The sequence below is a fragment of the Dermacentor silvarum genome, chromosome 7 (assembly GCF_013339745.2).
Source record: "Dermacentor silvarum isolate Dsil-2018 chromosome 7, BIME_Dsil_1.4, whole genome shotgun sequence".
NCBI lineage: Eukaryota > Metazoa > Arthropoda > Arachnida > Ixodida > Ixodidae > Dermacentor > Dermacentor silvarum.
In genome coordinates, this window is record NC_051160.1 from 130,889,964 (window position 1) to 130,912,494 (window position 22,531).

Here is a 22,531-nt window from a genome sequence, read left to right on the forward strand (position 1 = left end):
GCGTGAGACCACTGTCAGGATTAAGTGCCAAAAGTGCAATTTGCGAATAGTGAGGCATTGCTTAGCAATCAATTTTTAAAACATTCTTATACTTGCTATCCTGGACTCCTGGACTTGCTATCCAAACCAGCGGCGCACGCGTGGATGACAGGCCAACATGCTCCAATTTCAACGGGGTATGCTAATATTTCCCGTCATTGTCGCTATCATCAGCCGTCGTGACGTCGTTCCGCGTACACTTAGCACCCGGAAGAGAGCCAGTCGTTTTCGTTTCGTGCTACAATGACCCACCACACCCTGATGTTCCTGCACTGACTCCAAGATACGACCGCTCGCTATCCCCGCAGAACCGGAGTGCTCGCTTTCCGCCGTCGTCATACCCTCGTCGTCCATCTTCGGGAAAGTGACCAGTGCAGCTCCCAGAGGTGATGCTGCATTGCCCAACCGACCCGAAAATCACCGGTTGACCCTGGCTACACAACAAAACCTTTTTGACGTAGAAGTGGACAGCGTGCCTGTTTTGGCGCTCATAGACACTGGGGCATAGCTATCTGACATGAGCGGTCGCCTTTCTCGTCGTCTCCGCAATGTTTTTACACCCGCCAGCTCGCCTGTCATTCGCGTTGCCGACGGCGTTAAACCTTGCGTCGTTGGCATGTGCACTGCGCGTGTGAGCCACCAGTGTCCCCATGACGTCATCCTCGGCCATGACTTCCTGAGCACCCGTTCTGCCCTCACTGACTGTCCATCTGGCGTCTACAGTTGGAACTCCCTTCTGTATCTGACCTCAACACCAAGCTGCCTCGCGTTTATTTATCGTCGAGCTTGTTGATTTGCGACCAGCTACTACGACGTACGTCACGTTGACCTCAGAGCCCCCTGTTTGTGATGGTGACTATGTGCTCTCCCCTTCTCTAGACGCTGTTTTGACGCGGTGTTGCACTCCCTCACTCCGTTCTGACTGTTGTAGAGAACCGGGCGTGTATACCAATGCCTAACATTGAGCGTACCTCACAATTTCTTCCCGGAGGCATCACATTGGGCAGTATATCAGCTTTAGACGAAGACTGCCCTCTGACCCTAGAACATTGATGCTCCACAGGCGTAACCTGCAAGCCCGGACACAAGTACTACGCTTGACGACCTTCTTGACGGTATGATTGCCCCTGATGGTTCCCCTTCTCAGTCTGAAGATCTTCGCAGCTTGTTAGCAACTTACCGCGATGCTTTTGATTTTTCTTCGCCCAATCTTGGCCAGACACTCGTAACCCATCGCATCGATACCGCGGATGCTAGACTCATTCATACCTATTGTGTGCGTTCAAATGCCATGCATTCAAACAGATGTTGAGAAAATGCAGACTAAGGGCATCATTGAACCATCTGCGAGTCCTTGGGCGTCTCCTGTGGTGCTTGTCTAGCAAAAAAGACAACACCTGACGGTTCTGTATCGACTATCGGCACCTGAACAAGATAATCAAAAAGGACGTCTACCACTTGACGCGAATAGACTATTGATTCAACCCGCTCCATTGCGCAAGGTACTTCCATAGATCTTCGGTCCGGCTATTGGCACATTGCGGTTGATGAGCAGGATTGCGAAAAGACCAACTTCATTACGCCCGATGGGCTCTACTGTTTAAAGTCATGTCCTTTGGGTTGTGCAATGCCCAGCATTTGAATGAACAGTGGATTCCCTCCTTGGCGGGTTCTCAGTGGTCTATTCGCTTATCATATACCTTGACGAGGTCGTCGTTTTTTCATCTACATTACCCGGTCATTCATACAGCGACCATCAGCTATTTTGCAGCTATTTCGCAACTCTCGACTTCTACTAAACGACTCCAAATGTCGTTTCCGACGCCCAAAAATCACCGTACTAGGCCACCTTGTTGATGCGGCTGGTATCCGAAGTGATCTTGCCAACCTACGTGCTGTTACCAACTTTCGCATGCCCCATTCTTCGCAAGACGTCCGCTCGTTTTTTGGCTTCTTCTCTTACATTCGTCGCTTTGTGAAAAGCCTTGCACAGATAGCCAATATTGCTTTACATTGTAAAGCAATGATGTTTTCACTCTGATTTATTGGTTTCTTGTAATATTTTCACCATCTGTATTTAATACCGTACTGCTGCTGTACTGCACATGTACTATTTCAATAACTTCCGGACAGGAGGTCCCCATGCATCCTTGTGCTTTGGGACCTCCTACTGTAAGTTTATTGACATATTTTCTCTATTCGTGAAATAAACAATGATTGATTGATTGATTGCCATCGACAGTCGTCGTGAGATGAGTTCTGTGGTTTTTTTTATAGGAACGTGTTCTTTTTATTTATTTATTTATTTATTTATTTATTTATTTATTTATCTACCTTACAGGTCCATTAAAGGACATCGAGTAAGGGGGGTTACAATCAGAAAATACAATGAATGGAAGAAGCAGTAAAACCAATAACATAAGTACATATCACGTGTGAAAGCAATGAACAAACGAATACAAGTAGAACTAAAATAAAATCCTGCCAAGACACTTATAAAGAGGTCCCGCAGTGCGAGAATAACAGAAACACTAACAGTGCAACAGTGACACATCATTATACAGTAATTAGTCATACAGGGCGTGTAATTTTTCACGAAAGGCATCCCGGTTAGATAACATAGCGATATCATCGGGAAGGCTATTCCACAGGGTGATGGCACGTGGAAAAGCAGATGAATTAAACGCTTTAGTTTTGCCAAAAACGCGCTTGAAGCTAAATTTGTTATGAAGGCGGCTTGACGTGGTGTTCAGGTGTGTGAAGTGGCAGAAAGTGTGACGTATCATTGTGAACGTACCGATGGAACAGACATAACAAGGAGATAGTTCGGCGTATATCCAGTTCTTGGAGTGAGATATCTAGCTTTAATTGGGTTACGCTGGTATGACGGGCATAATTACGAGAAATAAACCGTGCAGCCCTGTTCTGAATACCTTCCAACATACTAATTAGATAACCTTGATGATGAGACCATACAGACGAAGCAAATTCTAGATGCGGACGAACAAACGAAAGGTAAGCTAATTTGCGCACATTGGGAGGCGAGTTGCGTAGATTCCTACGAAGGTATCCTAGTGTTTTGGATGCTTTAGAACAGATAGCAGATATATGCGTGCTCCATGAGAGATCCGGTGTTAGATGAACACCGAGGTATTTATATGATGAAGCTTTGGTAACCACGCTACTATTTATGGAGTAAGAAAAGTCGGAGTTAATGCGCTTACGACTAAAGGAGAGCACCTTGCATTTAGATGAGTTCATAGACATCTGCCAGGTGTCGCACCAGTTGCAAATTAGTTCAAGGTCATTTTGAAGGGAAAGGTGATCATCAAAATTGTTAATAGTACGGTAAATGATGCAGTCATCAGCGAATAGCCTAACAGATGAAGATAAACCGCAGGGTAAGTCATTTATGTATATTAAAAACAATAAAGGTCCGAGAACACTTCCCTGTGGTACACCGGATGTTACGTCGCAAATGTTTGAAGAAAAGTTATTTACTACGGTAAACTGCTGACGAAAAGATAGAAAGTTACGCAGCCACGACATTGTTAAACACTCTAAACGTAGTGCGGACAATTTCGAAAATAGGCGACAATGAGCAACCTTGTCGAAAGCTTTGGAAAAGTCTAAGAAAACGCAATCAGTCTGTTTGTTACAGTTCATGTTAAAATGAAGATCCGTTGTGAGTTCGAATAACTGTGAGTCGCATGAGTAACCTTTCCTTCCCTGCTATTCCTATGTTTCGCCTCAGTCGGTCGGCTGGTCTTTCAGTTGGTCGGTCGGTTCGTCGGAAGCTGGGTTCTCGCGAGCATGCCCATGAGCATGGCGGCATGAAGACGACTGTGTGACGCTGATGCAGCGACTACAGAATGAAGAAGAAGGGGTGATATCGACGGCATGACCGAGGCAGTATAACGAAGGTGGCATGAGGACAATCGGATGTCGATTCCTAAATTCTGACGATAGTCTGGCGACAATGCTGTGAGGAGGACGTCGACATGAGGAAGATGAGATGACGATGATGGTTTGACCAGGACGGTATGACGACGACCGGACGAAGATGGAATAGCCCCGATGGCGCGACCAAGGCGTCATGACGACGATGGTATGACAACGCATGGATGATGGCGTCGGTCTGAGGATGACACAATCACAACGATGGCATCACAACGGCGGTATAATGACGATTGAATAACGACAGCATGATTACAATAAAATGGCGAACAACCAATGACGTCAATGGATCGACGAAGGTGGATGACGAGAAGGGGATTACGTTGCTCAAGTTATGACGATGGTGAAATGACAGCGTTAGAACAATGACACGATGACAACGGTATGAAAGGAGACTTTGACGACGATGACTCGCAACGACGACATGACGAGAGTCGCATGATGTAGTTACCATCATCATCATCATTATCATCAGACTATATTTATGTCCACTGCAGGGCGAAGGCCTCCCTGCGATCTCCTATTACCCCTGTCTTGCGCTAGCTGATTCCAACTTGCGCTTGCAAATTTTCTAACTTTATCACCCCACCTAGTTTTCAGCCATCCTCGAGTGCGCTTTGCTTCTCTTAGTATCCATTCTGTAACTCTAATCGTCCACCGGTTGACCATCCTATGCCTTATATGGCCTGCCCAGCTCCACTTTTTCCACTTAATGTCAACTAGAATATCGGCTATCCCCGTTTGTTCTCTGACCCACACTGCTCTCTTCCTGTCTCTAAGCATTAGTCCTAAGATTTTTCGTTCCATCGCTCTTTGTGCGGTCCTTAACTTGTTCTCGAGCTTCTTTGTTAACCTCCAAGTTTCTGCCCCATATGTTAGCACCGGTAGAGTGGAATGATTGTACACTTTTCTTTTCAATGACAGTGGCAAGCTCCCAGTCAGGATTTGGCAATGCCTGCCGTATTTACTCCAAGCCAATTTTATTCTTCTGTAGATTTCTTTCTCATGATCTGTCTCATCTGTGAGTAATTGACCTAGATAAACGTACTCCTTTACATAATCTAGAGCTTGACTAGCGATCCTGAATTCTAGTTCCCTTGTCAGACTATTGAACATCATCTTTGTCTTCTGCATATTAATCTTCAAGCCCACTCTTACACTTTCACGGTTAATCTCCTCAATCATTTGTTGTAATTCGTTCCCCATTGTTGCTGACTAGGACAACGCCATCTGCAAACCAAAGGTTGCTAAGATATTTGCCGTTCATTCTCACTCCTAAGCCTTCCCAGTCTAAGAGCTTGAATACTTCTTCCAAGCATGCAGTAAATAGCATTGCAGAGATTGTGTCTTCTTGCCTCAACCCTTTCTTTGTCTTCACTAGGCAGTGAAACGTGGTGCAGACCGCAAATCTATGCGTAGCGTGTCTTAATACAATTAAAATAATTAATTTATTTCGTACAGCCCCATATTTCAATCAAAGTTTAACGGAAGGTAACGTGTAACCATAACTCTCCACTCTCGTATTGGACTTAACTGTGAAGAAATTGCACATTCGCCGGCAACATCAATGTTAATTTTGTCAATAAAAGAAAACAACATACAAAGCTTCGCTTACATCGATTCCCACAGTGCGTGGAATCCGCACATCTATTTAAATGCAAATTACTGTCCGTACGGCCGTGTAGCATTACCTTCTTTTTTTTCTTTGCTCTTTACATGCTAACAAGTGGAGAACTCTATTTTCAGTATCATAGAGCCTCAGTGAATATTTTGTTTCAGAACGAAGCAAAATCGCGATATAAACCACCTTGCGACCTGCAAAGAAGCTTCTAAGTAAGCACCTGCCGGGAAGTTCACTAGTCGAGGCCATTTAATCGTCCAATGGCGTTCGAACTGTGGCACTACACCTCGCTACTCAAAAATCTGCGCTCGTGGGTCGCGTAGTCTTTGATAAGCTGCACAGAACCACTGAAACAGAGGTACAATCGCTTTGGCGTTGCGGTTCATCATGCGCGTTTTCCATAGACTGCATTCCCATAAAGGAAATTCACGCAGAAACTCCACTGGAGCTGCATAATCATGCGTAAGCGTTGTGCCACTTGCTCATCTCCACGCGGCCCGGTGTCATTATCAATCTTATCAAACTTTATTCGACCAGTATAAACACTTGTCAACGCTTATGGGTCGTAATCAACGTCATAAGACTACATCCGACCATTATTATCCTTGTCGGTTGTTATAAACCCTAACTGACTCGATCCGACCCTTATTAACCCTTATCAGTTATCAAACTTATCGGAATCGATCTGATCCTTTTGAATCATGATATATTTTTCAACCTTATCGGGCATGATCCGACTCTTATCAAGCCTTATCAGTCCTTATCCAACTTATCAGAATTGCTCCGACCATTTCACGACCATGTCACTGTTTCGCAACTTATCAATCCGCGTCGAATCATTATCAACCGTGATAAGGCGAACCATGTAACCCTTCATCACTCCTTATCATCCTTATGGATTCATTGACTGGTTATCTGTCTTTGTTGCGCGACGCGAAACGCATGAGCCCTCACAGATCAATGGTACTTCGACGGCCGAAGGAACGCCCCTACGGAAGGCGCATCATGCGACTGCCGAAATGCATCGGGGATGTGGCGTGTTCCGCATTAACTTTTCGCAAAATAAAATTTTCTTTTATGTCTACAATGCTCCAAGTCGGGTCTACATGTGGTCTTAGAGATGGCGCTTATTGTACCATCACCAAATATGTCAAGCAAGGATTCATAGAAGCTGGTCTCCGTTTGCATTAATCTTGTAGTAGTTCCGAGCGCGTACTGAGTTCTGTGGCTAACATATGCTCCTATAGATACGTATAGCACAAAATTTGGCTGATGCTTAAACTAACCATAGACACTATTGCAAGTCTTGCATTCTGGTACCGTGATACCGGATTAAAATGATGACAGAGGTGAGAACTAAGGTCATTCATTGACGTGACTTTTGCCCTCAATTTTATTACTCTTATATCATCCCAAATCTTGCAGGTAGACGTCTTTTTGATGTTCTTTGACGTCTTTTTGATGTTCCAAATATTTCAAGAGAGCCTTCATAGAAACTGCCCACATTTGGCTTTTGTTTTGTAGTAGTTCTAAGCGTGTACTGTGTTGTGTGGCGAACATATGCTCCTATAGAAATTTGTAGCACAATTTCATCTGGTGGTTAAGATCAACGTAGTTACTGTTACAAGTGTAGCGCTCTGATTCCGTGATACCGAATTAAAATGATGATAGCAGTAAGAAGTCCCGTCATTCATATTGCTATTAATTTTATTATATCATCCCAAAGCTTGCAGGTTGGTGTCTTCTTGATGCTCTGGAAGCGCTGTTATGCATTCTGTCCGGTTGTAAACTGTATACACATGTTCGGTGACGCAGTTGCGCAGAAAATATTGCTCGCACGATGCATGATGATCGTCCAGTGCGTCTTGCTTTACCCACAAAACGCAGTGCCGTCCATCTGTCTCTTGCTGCGATGAACTTTTCTCTACCTTTAACACTGAAAGAGGAAAATGGACAGACGTTATTGAATTACCACAGTGCGTAAATTGCGTGTGGTCACAGATACGCCCCTTACATCCTCACCTACAGATGCAAACAACGCACACCAGAGGAACAAATTCATTAAACAAAAACTTTTCTGCGCTTTTCTTACCTACACGTTTATCACAGTACGGAATAGTTTGTAAATTTACGCAGTAGTTCATAATTTTTCAGCCCATTTACAGTTACAAATATATCTTTGTGATTTTCGCCGGCAAGGCTTATAGTATATACGGTAGCTGTAAAACATTGAACTAGTAAGAACAGATATCGCCCATTGAAGGTTTCTGCTAGGTTTTACTTGTACGCCACGCAAGTTCACATTAATCTGAATCTGCACTGGAGTAGGTTTGTTTATCCAAGTTCCTCGACAGAATGATATACTGAAGGGGTTTAAGATTAATAAGAAACACAGAATGTCCGAGATACACTGTGGCCGAGTGCTTGGGAATAATTTCGACCACATTGAGTTAGTTACCGCGCGCCCAAATCTGTCGTACGTAAAACTTTACGCCTTTCACCTACATCAAACTGTTGCCATAGCAGCCGGAAAAGCACAGCAATCCAACAGCCGAATATTACAGCCGTTGAGCCACCGGAAAAAAAGGGCACTTAGGTATCCCTACGTGGATCAATGCGAAAGCATTTCGACGGCCTCATTGGCGTACTCGCGCTGACGTCCAAAGCAGCAGGGTGCAGCTACTGACTCACTGGTCGAAGTCGAAGGTTCCTCCATCGGAGCACACGACAGAACTCCCCGAAATCACCGCACCTACTGGCAGCGTCGCAACGCGCGGCGCTATATATAGACCGAGCACCGCGGCGTGGTCTCTCTGACAATGTGATTTTTTCTACCATCTGCAGCCACGCCGCTGGATTTTGCGCTTCCTGAGCCATACGATGCTGTCGCAATAAAATTTGCTATCGCAGTTCACAAGAAACAGAAGGAACGTTGCTTCCTTCCAGATTTCATCGAGAAAGCTTGCAGTATAACCGTTAAAATGGTGTGTCGGCGTTTACTGTATTTTAGTAGCTTTATTTTCTTTCGAACTCTCTTCGTAAACATGATGCGCATGTTTTTTAGCAAGCTGTCAACAGAACACGTCCATCTAAAAAAAATCAAGATCAGGGAAGCGAATTGGCGCTAAGCATGTTCTATGTGCATGAAACCAACAATTTATTCTAACGTGGAGAAAGCTAAGTTGTGGAATCGAGGGCTTCCATCCATTTCAAGAAACAAATCTGCATAAGGAATCGTGAATGTCGGTTGGCTTCAGTCCATAAGAACATCATTCCAGGCAACCAGGTGAAAGTTTCTTGGGTATTCAATGGGGTAATGTTATACTGCAACGGCGTTGAGGTGCTTCACCATAAAACTTTCCAAAGAGAGTTAATTAATGGTCGAGCGTTCGGAGAAAGAAATTAGCATAGCTTACACTAGTGGCGCAAGGCTAAAGAAACAGCGAAGCTGATCGGAACCTAGCATTACCAAGTCATCCCCAGCATTTTCCGGAATTTATTGATAAATTATCGATTAGCTATTGATTGTATATCGAATTGGCTATCGCAAGGTATTCACCACGTATTTGGGCTAGGCTTAAACATCTTCGCAATTTCACAGGGGTATGTGCCATTGCGCTTGGACGCTTTCTGCACTACCGCCAGGATCGGCCCACATTTTCCTCGCTCTGCACGGACTAACGGTCGGGGTAAACAGCTCCGCTGTTAAAAAAAAATCACCGCATATCCACGAAGTGAATGATGATGAGTGGGTGAAGCACCGGGGGATCATTCGGGTAAACCACAGCAATGAACGAGAGAGAAAGAGAGCGCGCGTCGGGAACGAACGCCCTTGTGCACCGCAGCGCCTCTATGGATGGATGGAGAAAACTTTATTTCGTCAAAAAGCATGTGTGGACGATTCCGTGTTAGATGGCCACCAACCAATGGTTGAAGGCGACCTGGGTGGCCCACTCCACGACGCTGGTCTGTACGACCGGGTCTGAGCTGGCCAACACGGCCTCCCACTGCTCGAGAGAAGGATCAGACATAATATCCACTGGTGGCGGCAATATGCTACATTCCCATATAATGTGGTCAAAGGTAGCCAGTTCCTCGCACCATTTGCATTCCGGCTTAATCTCCTCCGGGTATACTTTGCTCAACACGTATGGATTCGGAAAAGATCTAGTCTGCAACCTTCTCCACATGCATTCCTGCGCCTTAGTCATCTTCTTGTCTGGGGGCGGGTAAATCGTTCGCTCCAGTTTATAATGGTTTGTAATGTCGTGAAAGACACCAGCCCATCTCTCGTGGACCTCCCTGGAACGACCAGCCCACCTGTTCGGCTGACGAAACCTCGAGCATTTATGTGAGCCGCCTCATTCCCAGGATTCTCAGAGTGTGCTGGTAGCCAGACAATTTCCACCTCCCTAGTCCCTCGTCTCGTGGCCCGATTCAGCAATCGTGCCGCCGTGACAGATATTCTGCCCCTTTCCAAATTACGGATGGCTGTTTTTGAATCGCTGAGAATCAGGTCAGATTCAGTATTACCTATAGCTAGCGCTATCGCCGCTTCATCTGCCGTTTCTCAGGAGCGGGTTTTTGACCGATCCAGAGGCGACCGAGCGTCACCGTCCGTCCATCGCCGCAATCACAAATGCGTCCTTGTCCTTGTACTCCGCGACGTCTACATAGACTGCCCCGTTGTACTTCCCGTACTTAGCATGTAAAGCTCTAGCTCTTGCCTTCCTGCGTTCCTCATGATGTATCGGATGCATATTCTTGGGCAAAGGCTTTATGCATAAGGTCTTGTGGAGTTCCCTCCTCACCTCAGTTTTCATGTCCCCGGCAGGAGCCTCAAACCCCAATACCGATCCTATCCAATATGGCCCTGCCCGATTTCGTTTTCGAAAGCCTAGCGAGCTGCGTCACCAAGTGTGCCTCCTGTAGTCCTTCCAGGGTGTTATGCACCCCTAATCTCAGCTGCCTTTCGGTAGGTGCATTGTTAGACAGCCCAAGGGCCGCCTTATACGCCTGCCTAATCATAGCACCCACCTTCCTTTTTCCGTCGCGTCCAACTTCATATAAGGCGTCGCATAAACTATCCTAGTGAGCACAAACGCCTGTACTAGCTCACACAATTCCTTTTCCTTCACCCTTCTCTTGTGCGATTGGCGATTCTCCTGTTTAGTCTCACGGTAGCGTTAACCGTATTCTTAAGCCTTGCCAAGGCCTCCCTATTCCTCCTGTTAGTCTGCAGATACAGACCTAGGATCCTAATCATTTGGGCCTCAGCGACCGGCATACCCCCCAACTTCACCTCTAGCGGGGGTGGCGGAACATAGTGCCTCGCATGTAGTCCTCTTGGTTTGTCCCTAACCACAAAAAATGTGGTTGATCCCTCTTATATAGGAATCGGTATAGAACACGAAAGTGAAACGTGTCTTCACAGAAGTAGTGTAATGTTTATTGCACATTGATATATAATGTCTATTGGTGTTTTGTGGCTAAAGCGCCCTTAGGCGTTGATGCACCCACGCTGACGCCTGGTGGCACGTCTCCTCCATCACGACTACCAACGTCGATGACCATGAGCAACCGTCGTGCATATGGAAGCTGCACTACGCTGCACACGCTAGCACAACGCGAAAGACGAAGCACGTAACTGACACACTAATACAACGCGCAAGACAAAGCACGTAACTGAATCGTCACCGAGTCAAATCAGCGCGTACAGCGCGTCGTAATTGCAGCCTCCGCGATCAACTTCAGAAACATTTTAAGAGCTAATTGCGGAGGCCACGCTCCGCTGTGCTGAGTACGGTGAACGCCACCTAGGTGGCGTTGGTAGTGCTTCTTGATGCCAGCGTCCCTTCGAATGCTGGCATCGAGGCGTCGTAGTGCTGAGACCACCGAAGCGTTCACTGTCGGTGCGCGTTAGTGTCATAATGCAGTACTTCTCTTTTCTGCTCGTAGGCGGCGGCACCGCCCCGAGCAAGAGCGCGGGTACACGGAGGAGTGTTAGATATATAAGGCGCGTCTGTGTAGCTCTCTGCAAATGCGTTTGTGGCGCAATGGGTTAAACGCTCGGCGATCTATCGTCGCGGACCGAGAGGTCGTGTGTTCGATTTCCAAATTTTGCATGTTTGTGGAACTTTTTCTTCTGGTTTCTTTCTTTGTATTATGTTCTATGACGTATTTCCGTGACGGAAATACGTCAGTGAAGTCTTGGTGGACCCCGGCATAAAACACTTTCGTGTTAAAAAGCTCGGACTTGGGCTGAGAGCACGTGAGTCCCGCCTCCCCCGCTAGCTCTTCCACAATATCCACTGCTCCTTGCAGTATATCCTCCAGTTGTCCGTCACTACCCCTGGTACCCATAGAGTAATATCGTCCGCATATAATGTGTGTTTTAGTCCCGATATCTCTTCCAGCCTCGGCGGTATCTTAATTAAGGCAAGGTTAAAGAGGAACGGCGAAATAACTGACCCCTGCGTTGTCCCTCTGGCCCCCAACGTGAGGGAATCCGATTTCACTTCTCCGACCACAATCTCTGCAGTCCTGCCCTCCAAAAATGATCTGATGTAGCGGAAGGTTCTATCCCCTGGTCCTATGTCCGATAGGTTCCTCAGTATTGCCTCATGGGCAACACTGTCAAAAGCTTTATTTAGGTCGAGCCCCAAGATAGCCTTGGTGCCCGTACCGTAACCAGGATCAATCACGTCCGTTTTCAGCTGTATCATGACGTCCTGCGTAGACAAACTAGCCCTGAAGCCAAGCATCGTTGCAAGCAGAAACTCCTTGTCCTCCGCATACCCCTGAAGCCTGTTGAGGACCACGTGCTCCATCAATTTGCCCACGCATGATGTGAACGAGATGGGGCGCAGATTCTCCATACAGAGCTTCTTCCCTGGCTTAGGAATAAATATATTCCTAGCATGCTTCCACTGTCCCGGGATCTGCCCGGCCGCCCAATACTTGTTCATCATGTCGGTGAGCGACCCCACCGACTTGAAATCCAGGTTTCTTAGCATTTTATTAGTAACCCCGTCCGGACCCGCGGCCGACGTAGTACGGAGCTGCCCCAGGGCAAACTCCACCTCCACCACCGTAAAGTCCTCATCTAGTACCGAATTTTCCTCTCCCGAGTAGTGCGGCAAGCAACCGCCTGACCCGCCGTTTATGTAACGATCCCGGAGTTCCTGCATAAATTCTCCAATTGTGCCTTGATACTGATGCACTAATCTAGCTATTTGTCCCTTTGTGCCCACTTAGTTACCGCCGGATCTAAAAGGTGCCTCAACAACTGCCATGTCTTTCTTACAACATTTCATTCATTACAACAACAACATTTCATTCTTGTAATAAATACCATGGTAAAAAAAAGTGGCTGTATAGCCTAGTGGTTCCGACGCTCGCCTTGGGAGCTAAACTCACGCAACTAGTAGCAGAGCCAATACTCATCATACAGGAATCGGCAAACATCTTAAATTTAATACTAACACACAATCGCGAAAGCCACCCAATTGCATAACTAAACGAAATCACCAACCACAGCGTATTCAGGGTGTATTCGGCTTCAAGACGGCGCTGCGCCAGACCTCGAAAAGGCGATTCGTCTCTGTGGTAAGGGCGATCTTGAAGTCAGAACTAGCTAATTGCGGCTAATTAAACTCTTTTGATACTACCTTCCAGAAGTGGTGCGCTAATGATAATTGGATACGCTACAAAAATAACGAGCTAGTAAATGAGTCAATCTCTAAAAAAACTTTTCGTGCTGACTCTCAGAAGCCATGGTTTACCCAGTCCCTTAAAGGTTTTGAAAACCACAAGGAACGTCTTCTTCGCGGCGAAAATCTGAAAGCCAACGCGCACTCATGGGCGATATACTGTGCCGCTGAGAGCGTTTATTTGACAGCCATCCGTTGGCGCGAAATATACGTTCTATCGTGTCGACTTACCTGAACTATCCCAAGATACCCCAGTAGTATTGGGAAGCAATAATACTCGCAGTACGCCTACGATGAATTTAACAAGGTTTTGGCCGACTCTGAATGTGCTAGCATGGTTAATGACAGTTGACAGTTGACAAGAACTTTATTAAAAGGTCCTGAGGAAAAAGATTGGGGGAGCCGAAGGCACCCCAATCAAGTTGGTGGCTCCGCCCATGACGGAACCGGAACTGGTGACTCTCGGCGACGTCGCGGGCCCTCTGGACAGCCTGTCGTTGATGCGTAAAGTCCGCGCTTTGCAGTAGGGCGTCCCACTTGGACTTGTCGTGAAGATCAGAGCCCGCGTTGGACGGGCACAGCCAGAGCATATGATCGAAAGAGCAGAAGTCGTGCCCACATTTGGAGCACGATTGCGGGAAGTTAGAATCTATCCGATTGAGCGCTCTGGGGGTGAGGTACGATCTCGTCTGTAAGAGCCTGAACGTGACACACTGAGCCCTGTTTAATTTTGGGTGAGGGGGAGGGAATTTCCTTCTGCTCAGTCTGTAGTGGGATGTGATCTCGTTAAAGGTGATAAGAGGGTCTTTAGGGGAGCAATCCTGTGAGAGAGCTGGACCGCTAGCCCGGGCGCGGTTCGTGAATTCACGCGCTAGGCAGTGGGCCTGCTCGTTGGGGTTGCATCCCGCTTGATTAACTACGCCTTTAACGTGGGCCGGGAACCAGACGATGTGGTGACCTCCTGTCTCGTTATCCGCAGTGTTTTCAAGAGATTTTTTTGACTAGGCTAGCCGTGTGCTTAGACACTAGGGCTGACGAGAAGGCCCTGACGGCAGTGCGTGAGTCGGAGAAAACAGTCGTTGGGCCTTTGGCAGCGTTAAGCGCCAAGGCTATCGCGGTTTCCTCCGCCTCGTTTGCGTGCTTAGTGCAAACGGATGCAGCGCTAATCAGCGTTCCGCGCGCGTCTACGACCGAGATTGCAAACTTATTTTCGCTGCCGTATTTGGCCGCGTCAACGAAGAGTGCATCTGCCCCGTACGGATTAACTCTTTGAAGGATGGCTTTAGCCCGTGCGATTCTTCGGCCCTCGTTATATATCGGATGAATGTTTCTCGGTACGGGATCGACCGTTATAGCTTCCTTGGCTTCTTTGGACAGGGGGTATCTGTCGAGCGGCGGTTGTATGGATGATATGCCTGCTTCGTTTAGGATTTTGTTACCCGGCTTAGTTAACGAAAGCCTGGTGATCTGTGCAGTTCGATGTGCCTCGATTAATTCGTCGATAGTATTGTGAACACCAAGCTCCAATAGTTTCTCCGTGCTAGCACATTGTGGGATGCCGAGTAGTCTTTTGATACCGGACCTAATGAGCGTGTCGAGCTTCCTCTTTTCGGCTTTACTCCAATTGAGGAAAGGCGCCGTGTAGTTAACGTGACTGATAAAGAAGGCCTGAAAGACTCTGAGTAGGCTGTCCTCCTTGAGTCCCCCCTTTCTACTTGTAACTCTAGCAAGTAGCCTGAGTATATTGTGCGCCTGTGCGCCGAGCTTCTTTAGAGCGTCTGCATTACATCCTTTGGCGTTTATTAAAAGTCCTAAAATTTTGATGGAGTTCACCTTCGAAATGGGGTGTCCTTCTCTAGTCGTAATTTTGACTGGCAGTGTTTCCAGAGGCTCAAGGTTCCTAACGCCTTGCCTAGCCTGCCTGTAGAGTAATAGTTCGGATTTGCTGGGCGAGAGCTTTAGTCCTGTGTCTGTGAGGAACTCCTCCGTCACCTCTATGGCCCCCTGTAAGGATTGCTCTAGTTCGGCCAGAGATCCCCCCGGAGACCAGATTGTAATGTCGTCGGCATAAATTGCGTGGCCCACTTTTGGGAGTTCGGCTAGCCTGTTAGAAAGTTTATGCATGGCGATGTTAAAGAGTAACGGGGATAGGACCGAGCCCTGAGGTGTTCCGCAGTTGCCCAGTTTGTAAGGACCGCCCGAGATCGTACCCAGTCGAAGGAGCGCCTTTCTTTTCGACAGGAAAGAAAAAGTGAAGTTAAAGAATCTCCGCCCTAGATTAAGGGAGGAAATCTCTTTCAGGATGTGCTCATGCGCCACCTTGTCGAAAGCTTTGGCGAGGTCGAGTGCAAGTATGCCTTTAACGTCACGCGACGCGTTGTCGAATATGGATCTTTTTAGAAGGAGCATTGTGTCTTGTGTTGAAAGTCCTCTTCTAAATCCGATTAAATTGTGTCTAAAGAGTTCGTTGTTCTCTATGTGATCTGTGATTCTGTTATGTATAGCATGTTCGGCCACTTTGCAAATACAAGATGTTAGAGAGATGGGACGCAGGTTATCCATATGCGGGGGTTTCTCCGGTTTGGGGATAAGCACCACCTTGGCTGTGCGCCATTCCAGCGGGACCTGCCCCGAACTCCATACTTCGTTTATCTCTGCCGTTATGATTTCTATGGCCTTGTCGTCCAGGTTTCGGAGGAGTTTGTTGGTAACTCCGTCTGGTCCAGGGGCGGACCTTCCGTTTAGGTTGAAGAGAACGTGTCTAATTTCTGATACAGTGAACGGTTCGTCTAGCTCTGGCCTGTCTAGCCCCGTGTATCCTGCTCTCACCGTTCCGCCTTGCGAATCTCCTTCCTTAATGGGGAGATAGGTGCGAGCCAGGATGTTGATAGTTTCTGCTTCCGTGAGGCCCGTGGCGATCTGCTTATGAATGAGTCTATCCACGGCAAGATTGAGAGTGCTCTTGGACTGTTTGTCGTTGAGGAGGCTTTTGAGCAAGTTCCATTTACTGCCTCTTCTCATGCGACCGTCCATTTCGTTACACGTCTCGTCCCACTGCTGTAGGGCCAGCTGCCTGGAGTACGACTCTATTTCCTTGTTGACTGACGTCAGCTTAACTCGAAGTCGGCGATTTAGCTTCTGCGTTTTCCACCTCTCCGCGAGGGCGTGTTTAGCCTCCAGGAGGTGCGCTAACCGCGAGTCCATTTTGGGAACTTCGAGCTGTGTTGTGATTTCCTTGGTTGCGCTCTTGACAGCCTGTTTAAGGTTTGCGATTAGTTCTGTGAAAGATTCACTTGAAGGGGCCATTTCGCCTCGAATTTTTCTGAAAAGATCCCAGTCAACGTAATCGTATCTGACTGGTGGTTTGGTTTGACCTGCACCGTGATTTCGAGAATGTAGTGGTCGCTACCCAAGTCCTCCTGGAGATTATCCCACGTACCCTCGATACCACGGAGGAACGCGAGGTCGGGTGTGGTGTCGCGACTGACCGAGTTACCCCTTCTTGTGGGAAACCTAGGATCCGTGATGAGTGTGAGGCTGGAATCGGCTGCACAACCGGCTAAGTTTGTGCCTTTCTTACTGCTAAAGCCGTATCCCCATTCTGTGTTTGGGGCGTTGAAGTCACCCGCAATCAGAAGGGGCGCGTTTCTGGCTATCCTGATTGCGGCGCTGAATAAGGTGTTAAAATCTCTTTTCCTGTCCGCAGGAGAACTGTAGACGTTAAGAATGAAGGCATTTGCGTTGCTTGTTTTACTGGGCACGATCTCGACCAGCTGGGCTTCGAGTCCAACCTTATATTTCGGGACGTCGTGCTCCACGAAGGAGACGTTCTTCTTAACTAGCATGGCTATGCCTCTTCCCTTTTCGCCTCTGTAGGCGATAGTGCGGTATCCCGACATAGAGATATCCTTTTCTCCGAGTGTTTCTTGTAATAAAATAACTTGTGGCTTATCTGCCACCGATCTGACGAGTTGACCTAATGGAGCCTTGCGCCTCTGGAAACTGGCGCAGTTCCACTGCCAAATTTTGACGTTGTTGCTAATTATATTCGCCATCTTGCCCACTGTAGATTTTTTAGAATCCTTTAGCGCCTCCGTCGGGGTTTGGAGTAGCTAAGGACGCTTCTGTTTGCACTACTTGTCTACTTTTAGGCTGAGCCCTAGGTCTTTCTAGTAACGTTACCCTCGACTCTATGGCGGAAAGCATTTCCATCATCCTACTCAGGGTCTTCTCCCATTTACCCTCATTTTGGGCGGGGGGAGCCAAGGTGGTGGATGGGGTCTCACAATCCTCCGTCATCTCCTCCTCCTCCTCTGTATCACTTAACGGATCTGGGTTTGGTGCCTTACGTTTCGGCTGCCCGGCTAACGGCCCAGGGTTGTTGGTGCTAGCCTCTTCGCGGTTTGTGACTTGTCCTCTAATGCTATTTAAAGCTTCTTCAAGTTCTGCGAGCTTGCGTCTAAGCTGCCTGTTTTCTGCCTCGAGCGATTGTATACGGGGATCGACCCTATGTTCTGGCTGTGCCTCACCTTTTGTTCCTTTGTTTGATGTGTTCTTCTTTCCTTTCTGAGACGGCTGCGTCACGCCCTTGACCTTGTCGGCCCACATGGTATGCTTGGCGGACTGGGAGCGGGACCGGGATCTCGATCTGGAGGCGTCGGCGCTCTCGCCTTTTCTTGACTTGGATCTTCTTCTCGAACGAGAACGCCCTCTGGATTCAGAGCGGGTTCTGAGAATGGATCCGCTTCGTGTAGCTGCCGCCGAGCTGTCGCTGGTGTCGGTGACATCGGTGACGTCCACCTGTGCTTTCCGGCGCCTTCGGCGCCTTCGGCGTCGACGTCGTACGATGTACGGGATCTGGTAGCGGTTCTTGCACGTTCGATCCCCTGTGACGTGGGGTCCTCCGCACGCCTCGCACTTCGGGGTGCATTGGTGTTCCTCTTCTTCGTTTTCGGATTTAGTCCTTCCGCAACCGCGACATTTGCTTCTTTCTTCTACGCTGCTGGTGCAGACATCGGCTCGATGGCCCACGTGGCCACACGCGTAGCAAACGTCTACTTGTCGCTTGTAAAGAAAACATGGCACTAGGGCCATGCCACATATCACGTTATTGGGTACACGCATGCCTTTGAAGAGAATCACGACCACGTGCGAGTTCTTGATTCGTCTTGCTTCGAGTGCTGTTGGGTTTCTCTCGTTGACAATCATTCTCTTGAGCGCTCCGTCGTCATGTGAGGGGTCGATGTTTCTTATAACACCCTTGCATGTGCCTTCGGGGGCTGCAATATACGCCGAGACTTCGTAGGCGCCGTGCTTGGTGTGGATCTTAGAGATTTTTGCATAGGCTATCGCATTACAGTCGTGCGGAGTGGAAATTACCAAAATGTTCTGTACCTTGTTCGGGCACACGGTGTCGTCCTTCGCTTGCTGCTCACTCAGGGCCGCCGCCATGGCTAGTGCTTGAGCGAGGAGTACTACGTCGGCTCTAGATACATCGAGGCCTCCCTTGGGGCGCACGATGATCCTGATGTGATCCTTGGGGAGCTTCGGAAGTCTCGAGGCTGCCGTGACCTGTTTCATCAGACTCTTCGCCGGTCCTTTGGCAGCGCGGCAGCCAGCCGGCGCGCTTTCAGTGCTACGTTGGCCGTTCCGTAATGGCGGCCTCTTCGTATCTTGCTTTCTCCGGGTGCTGAGAGCGGTAATCCACCCCGCACCGTTGAGATCTTCTTGAGTAACGTCCATTCCCTCCACGGTTACCACTGCGGGCATGGCTTCTCTGTTAGCGAACACACTTGGCATCGAATGACTCACGCACAAGGGCGGGAGAACGCGGGCGCGGGGCTAGGCCTAGGCCCACCTGCGCCGCCGCGCCGAGAGCAGGCTGAGCCCGTTAGGGTTAGCTCTCTCACTGGCGTGGTCGGAGAACAAAACCTCAGAAAATGGCGAAAAGTCCACCCACCGATAAAAATCTGGTATCAGCGGATTCCTTGCGTCTTGCCGGTTCATAAAATGTATATATTTCCAGGGTTGGTATATTCCAGGGCATGGTTAATAGTCATTTTTTATCTGTTTTTACCGTCGAAAGTGACGCGCCACATTCATTGGCTTTCTCCCATTGAACCAACAATCTAGCGACTGTGTTGGACCAACTAGCCTATTAGACGGTCCTTCGGAACATATCTAGAACGCGAAACAATAGTGTTGCTTATCTGAAGATCTCATGACAGCCTTTGGGCATATGGTGTACATCATATATCTATAACTTTCTCAAGGATGTGGTGAGCTTAACATGCGTGTATAAGTTAAAACTTTAAGGCATTAAATGTTTGAGGACAACGCTTTAGAATACAGAATTTGATATTGCCATCTTGAGATTTGAGGCACGAAATGATTTGTTTACGAGAGCATCGTTATTCAAGAATAAAGTTAATTCGCCGAAGCCATTGATATAATACACCGAAATACTGTCTAGAAAATTCGCAGTTATCAGCAAATAATCTGATCTCTGCTTTATCTTCGATAAAATTATCAAAATTATGATGTGTGAAATACAAAGCAGAAGACCCAGTACTCAGCCTGGTGTTGATACTTAGAATTTTTCACTGCTTGTACTTGCAAATAATGTACAGTTAGTTAAGCTAAAAAAGAGCATTTAATCGTTGACTACGAGAATAATTCTAGACATGTTTATGTATACGTCACACAGGTTGCGGGGCAATTTGGGAGGGGGGGGGGGGAAGGCGGGTGACGGGAGGGGGAGAGGGGGCCCAAAGTATTCGTCTAGTGGGTTTCAAGTTTCAAATAGCAAATTAAAGGGATATTTCCAAATCCTTTTGATTAGAGGCCCAATGTTGCATAAATTGCGATGTACATGTGCCCACGTATTTATTGTTGAACGACACGTATATATTATGTTTTAGTGTGTCCAGATGTAGTTTCTAGAGGTATAAACATAAGCCGTTGAAGGTTACGTAAATTCAGGCTGGAGGAGTCATTCAATCGCCTAGTGAAGAAAAAAGCAGAATGCTTTTTGCAGCGAAGCTGTTATAGGCTAGGTTCCAGGAGATCGCGTCCGTGTACACCGGAAGTAGGCAACAATTTTGTGGCGTATCGTTCACTTGGTACATACGAAAATTGGCATCGAAGAGTACGAATTTATGACTAACATGACCGACTGGTCACATTAGTAACATCACATGCTCGTAAGTTACGTCACGATTAACGGTAATAATATTACGCGTGGCACACACCTGCATTGGATATGCGGGTATAAGCCAAGGATATACGGGTATGAGCCAGGGACAAGAAAGAAAGAAAGTAAGAAAGGAAAGAAATGAAGAAAGAGAGAAAGAAAGAAGGTAAGAAAGAAATCCCGAGTGGCTCATACCCGCGTTGGATATGTGTGTATGAGCCACTGAGAACAGGAGCGGGGGAGATCTCGTCGGCGTCGCGGCGACGCTTCGGCAGAAGATGGGGACTTTGCGCAGCAAACGCACGACTTGGGCATCGCGCCGTGCGAAAACAAGACGCCGGTGTCCTTGTTCTTTGACGAACATGCTGAAGACGCTCAATATAGCCACTATTGGTAATATAAATTCACTATTGCAATAATGACTGCAGCAAACCCGCCGTATAGTACTGGAAAGGCACTGCATTTTTTAAACTCACCTGTCCGCTTGCTTCCCGAGTAGCTGACCTCCATGACGCAGCACTTTTTCGTCGCGTGTAAAAATGTGTAGGACATTTTAGGTCCAGCTAAAAAGCAAGAATACACAAACGTCTTACATCACAACATGTCTCCTTCTGAGAAATAGATCTTACAGGCACGAAAAAAACGTTACTATCGCCATGGAGTGTCACGAGTGCTGGCGACAGTCAAACCGGTATAAGGCGAACTTGGGAGAAAACTCTCCATTAGACAGATCAGTGCCCTCTAAACCACTGTACAACTTGTAGGCGGCGATAAGAACAATGTTTGTTGGATGTCATCGAATTGAATGATGAAGCCATCATATTGTGCCCTATTTAGAGGGCCGTCCTCTCGCATTCGGGACTATCTTCAAAAAACTAGCACACCTTTCAGGATGTGGCTACAACATTCGAAGCGCACTAAAATTTCCGGCGCAGAGAGAGTTGGCCTTTGTGCTATTAACCGAAAGTCAAATGCAGATGTCGGCGTATAGTAATACTGGGACTGCCTTGCACACTATCCTGCTGGCATCGGATTAACAAGCTGCAGCCCTGTTGAATAACATTAGCGACAGGAAACTAAGGAGCTGCTCATCTTTCACGGTTCATTCCAGTTACAAGACGCTGACCCTAACGTCACTTGCATTCGCCATCCACTAATGAATATATGAATCAAGCAGAGAAGCTACCCCCCGATCCACAAGAACGCCGTCCTTGTTAGTGCAACTAAGCGCGGAATCCAGAATCTAAGCTCCGCGAAGCACACGAAAACTTGCCCTTTAGCGCAACTTGGACGCTGTAAAAGCCAAATTCCGCGTCTCATTGTGTACTGTAGCTTTAGCACAATTTCGAGTGATTCCATTTAGGAAAACCTCCCCAATTCCCCAGAAATTAGCTCCCTCTACTATTTACTTGACTTGTTCTTGTTTTTGCTAGTTTTGACAAAGCTCTTTCAATTTGTTGGTTGTTTATTGTTATATATTCTCGTGCATCTTATAGGTGCACCACAAAGTTTGCCTCAAGAGTTTGTACTTGGCGCTGTCCTTGTGTTATTCTCTTCGCACGAGGGTTGAAAACAAGGTCTTTATTTCTGGTGGATATCAGAATGTAAATTGCCGTCCTTCTAACGAATGAAACACTATTGAATAGTGTTTGGGGAAATAAAAAGGGATGTTTGTCGAACATTCAAAAGTACCATCTGCAACGGCAGCAAACTGTATAGCAAGCCAACTGGTAGCGAATTTTTGTCGTTACCCTACTGCTTCTCATAGAGTTCCAGTGTCCGTTCTATATGATTGTCTACATGACAGTTTGTGTATGAGACTGGAACACCGAACAGATTGCATGTTCGATAGCACATGTGCTTTAGCCACTTTGTATATAGATCTGGTACACTTATCTCCTTCTTATCGCCATATACAGTGTACCACTGAAGCAAATAAGTGTGCCGATTGTATTGTCCGGATTGTGTCAAAGGGCCGCGGATAACCGTATGTGAATGCAGTCAAAGTCC

At 47.3% G+C, this 22,531-nt stretch overlaps 1 protein-coding gene across 1 annotated transcript in view; it reads right to left on the minus strand.

The window, feature by feature from the left end:
• Positions 1–7,312: 7,312 nt before the first annotated feature.
• LOC119458442 (uncharacterized) overlaps positions 7,313–22,531 on the minus strand; it is a 38,917-nt gene continuing 23,698 nt past the window's right edge. Inside the window, exons 5-6 of the mRNA XM_049671214.1 lie at positions 20,998–21,084; positions 7,313–7,553 (exon numbers count right to left, since the gene is read on the minus strand). Coding sequence (XP_049527171.1) covers positions 7,333–7,553; positions 20,998–21,084 — 308 coding nt within the window. The 3' untranslated portion in view covers positions 7,313–7,332. The remainder of the gene's footprint in view (positions 7,554–20,997; positions 21,085–22,531) is intronic.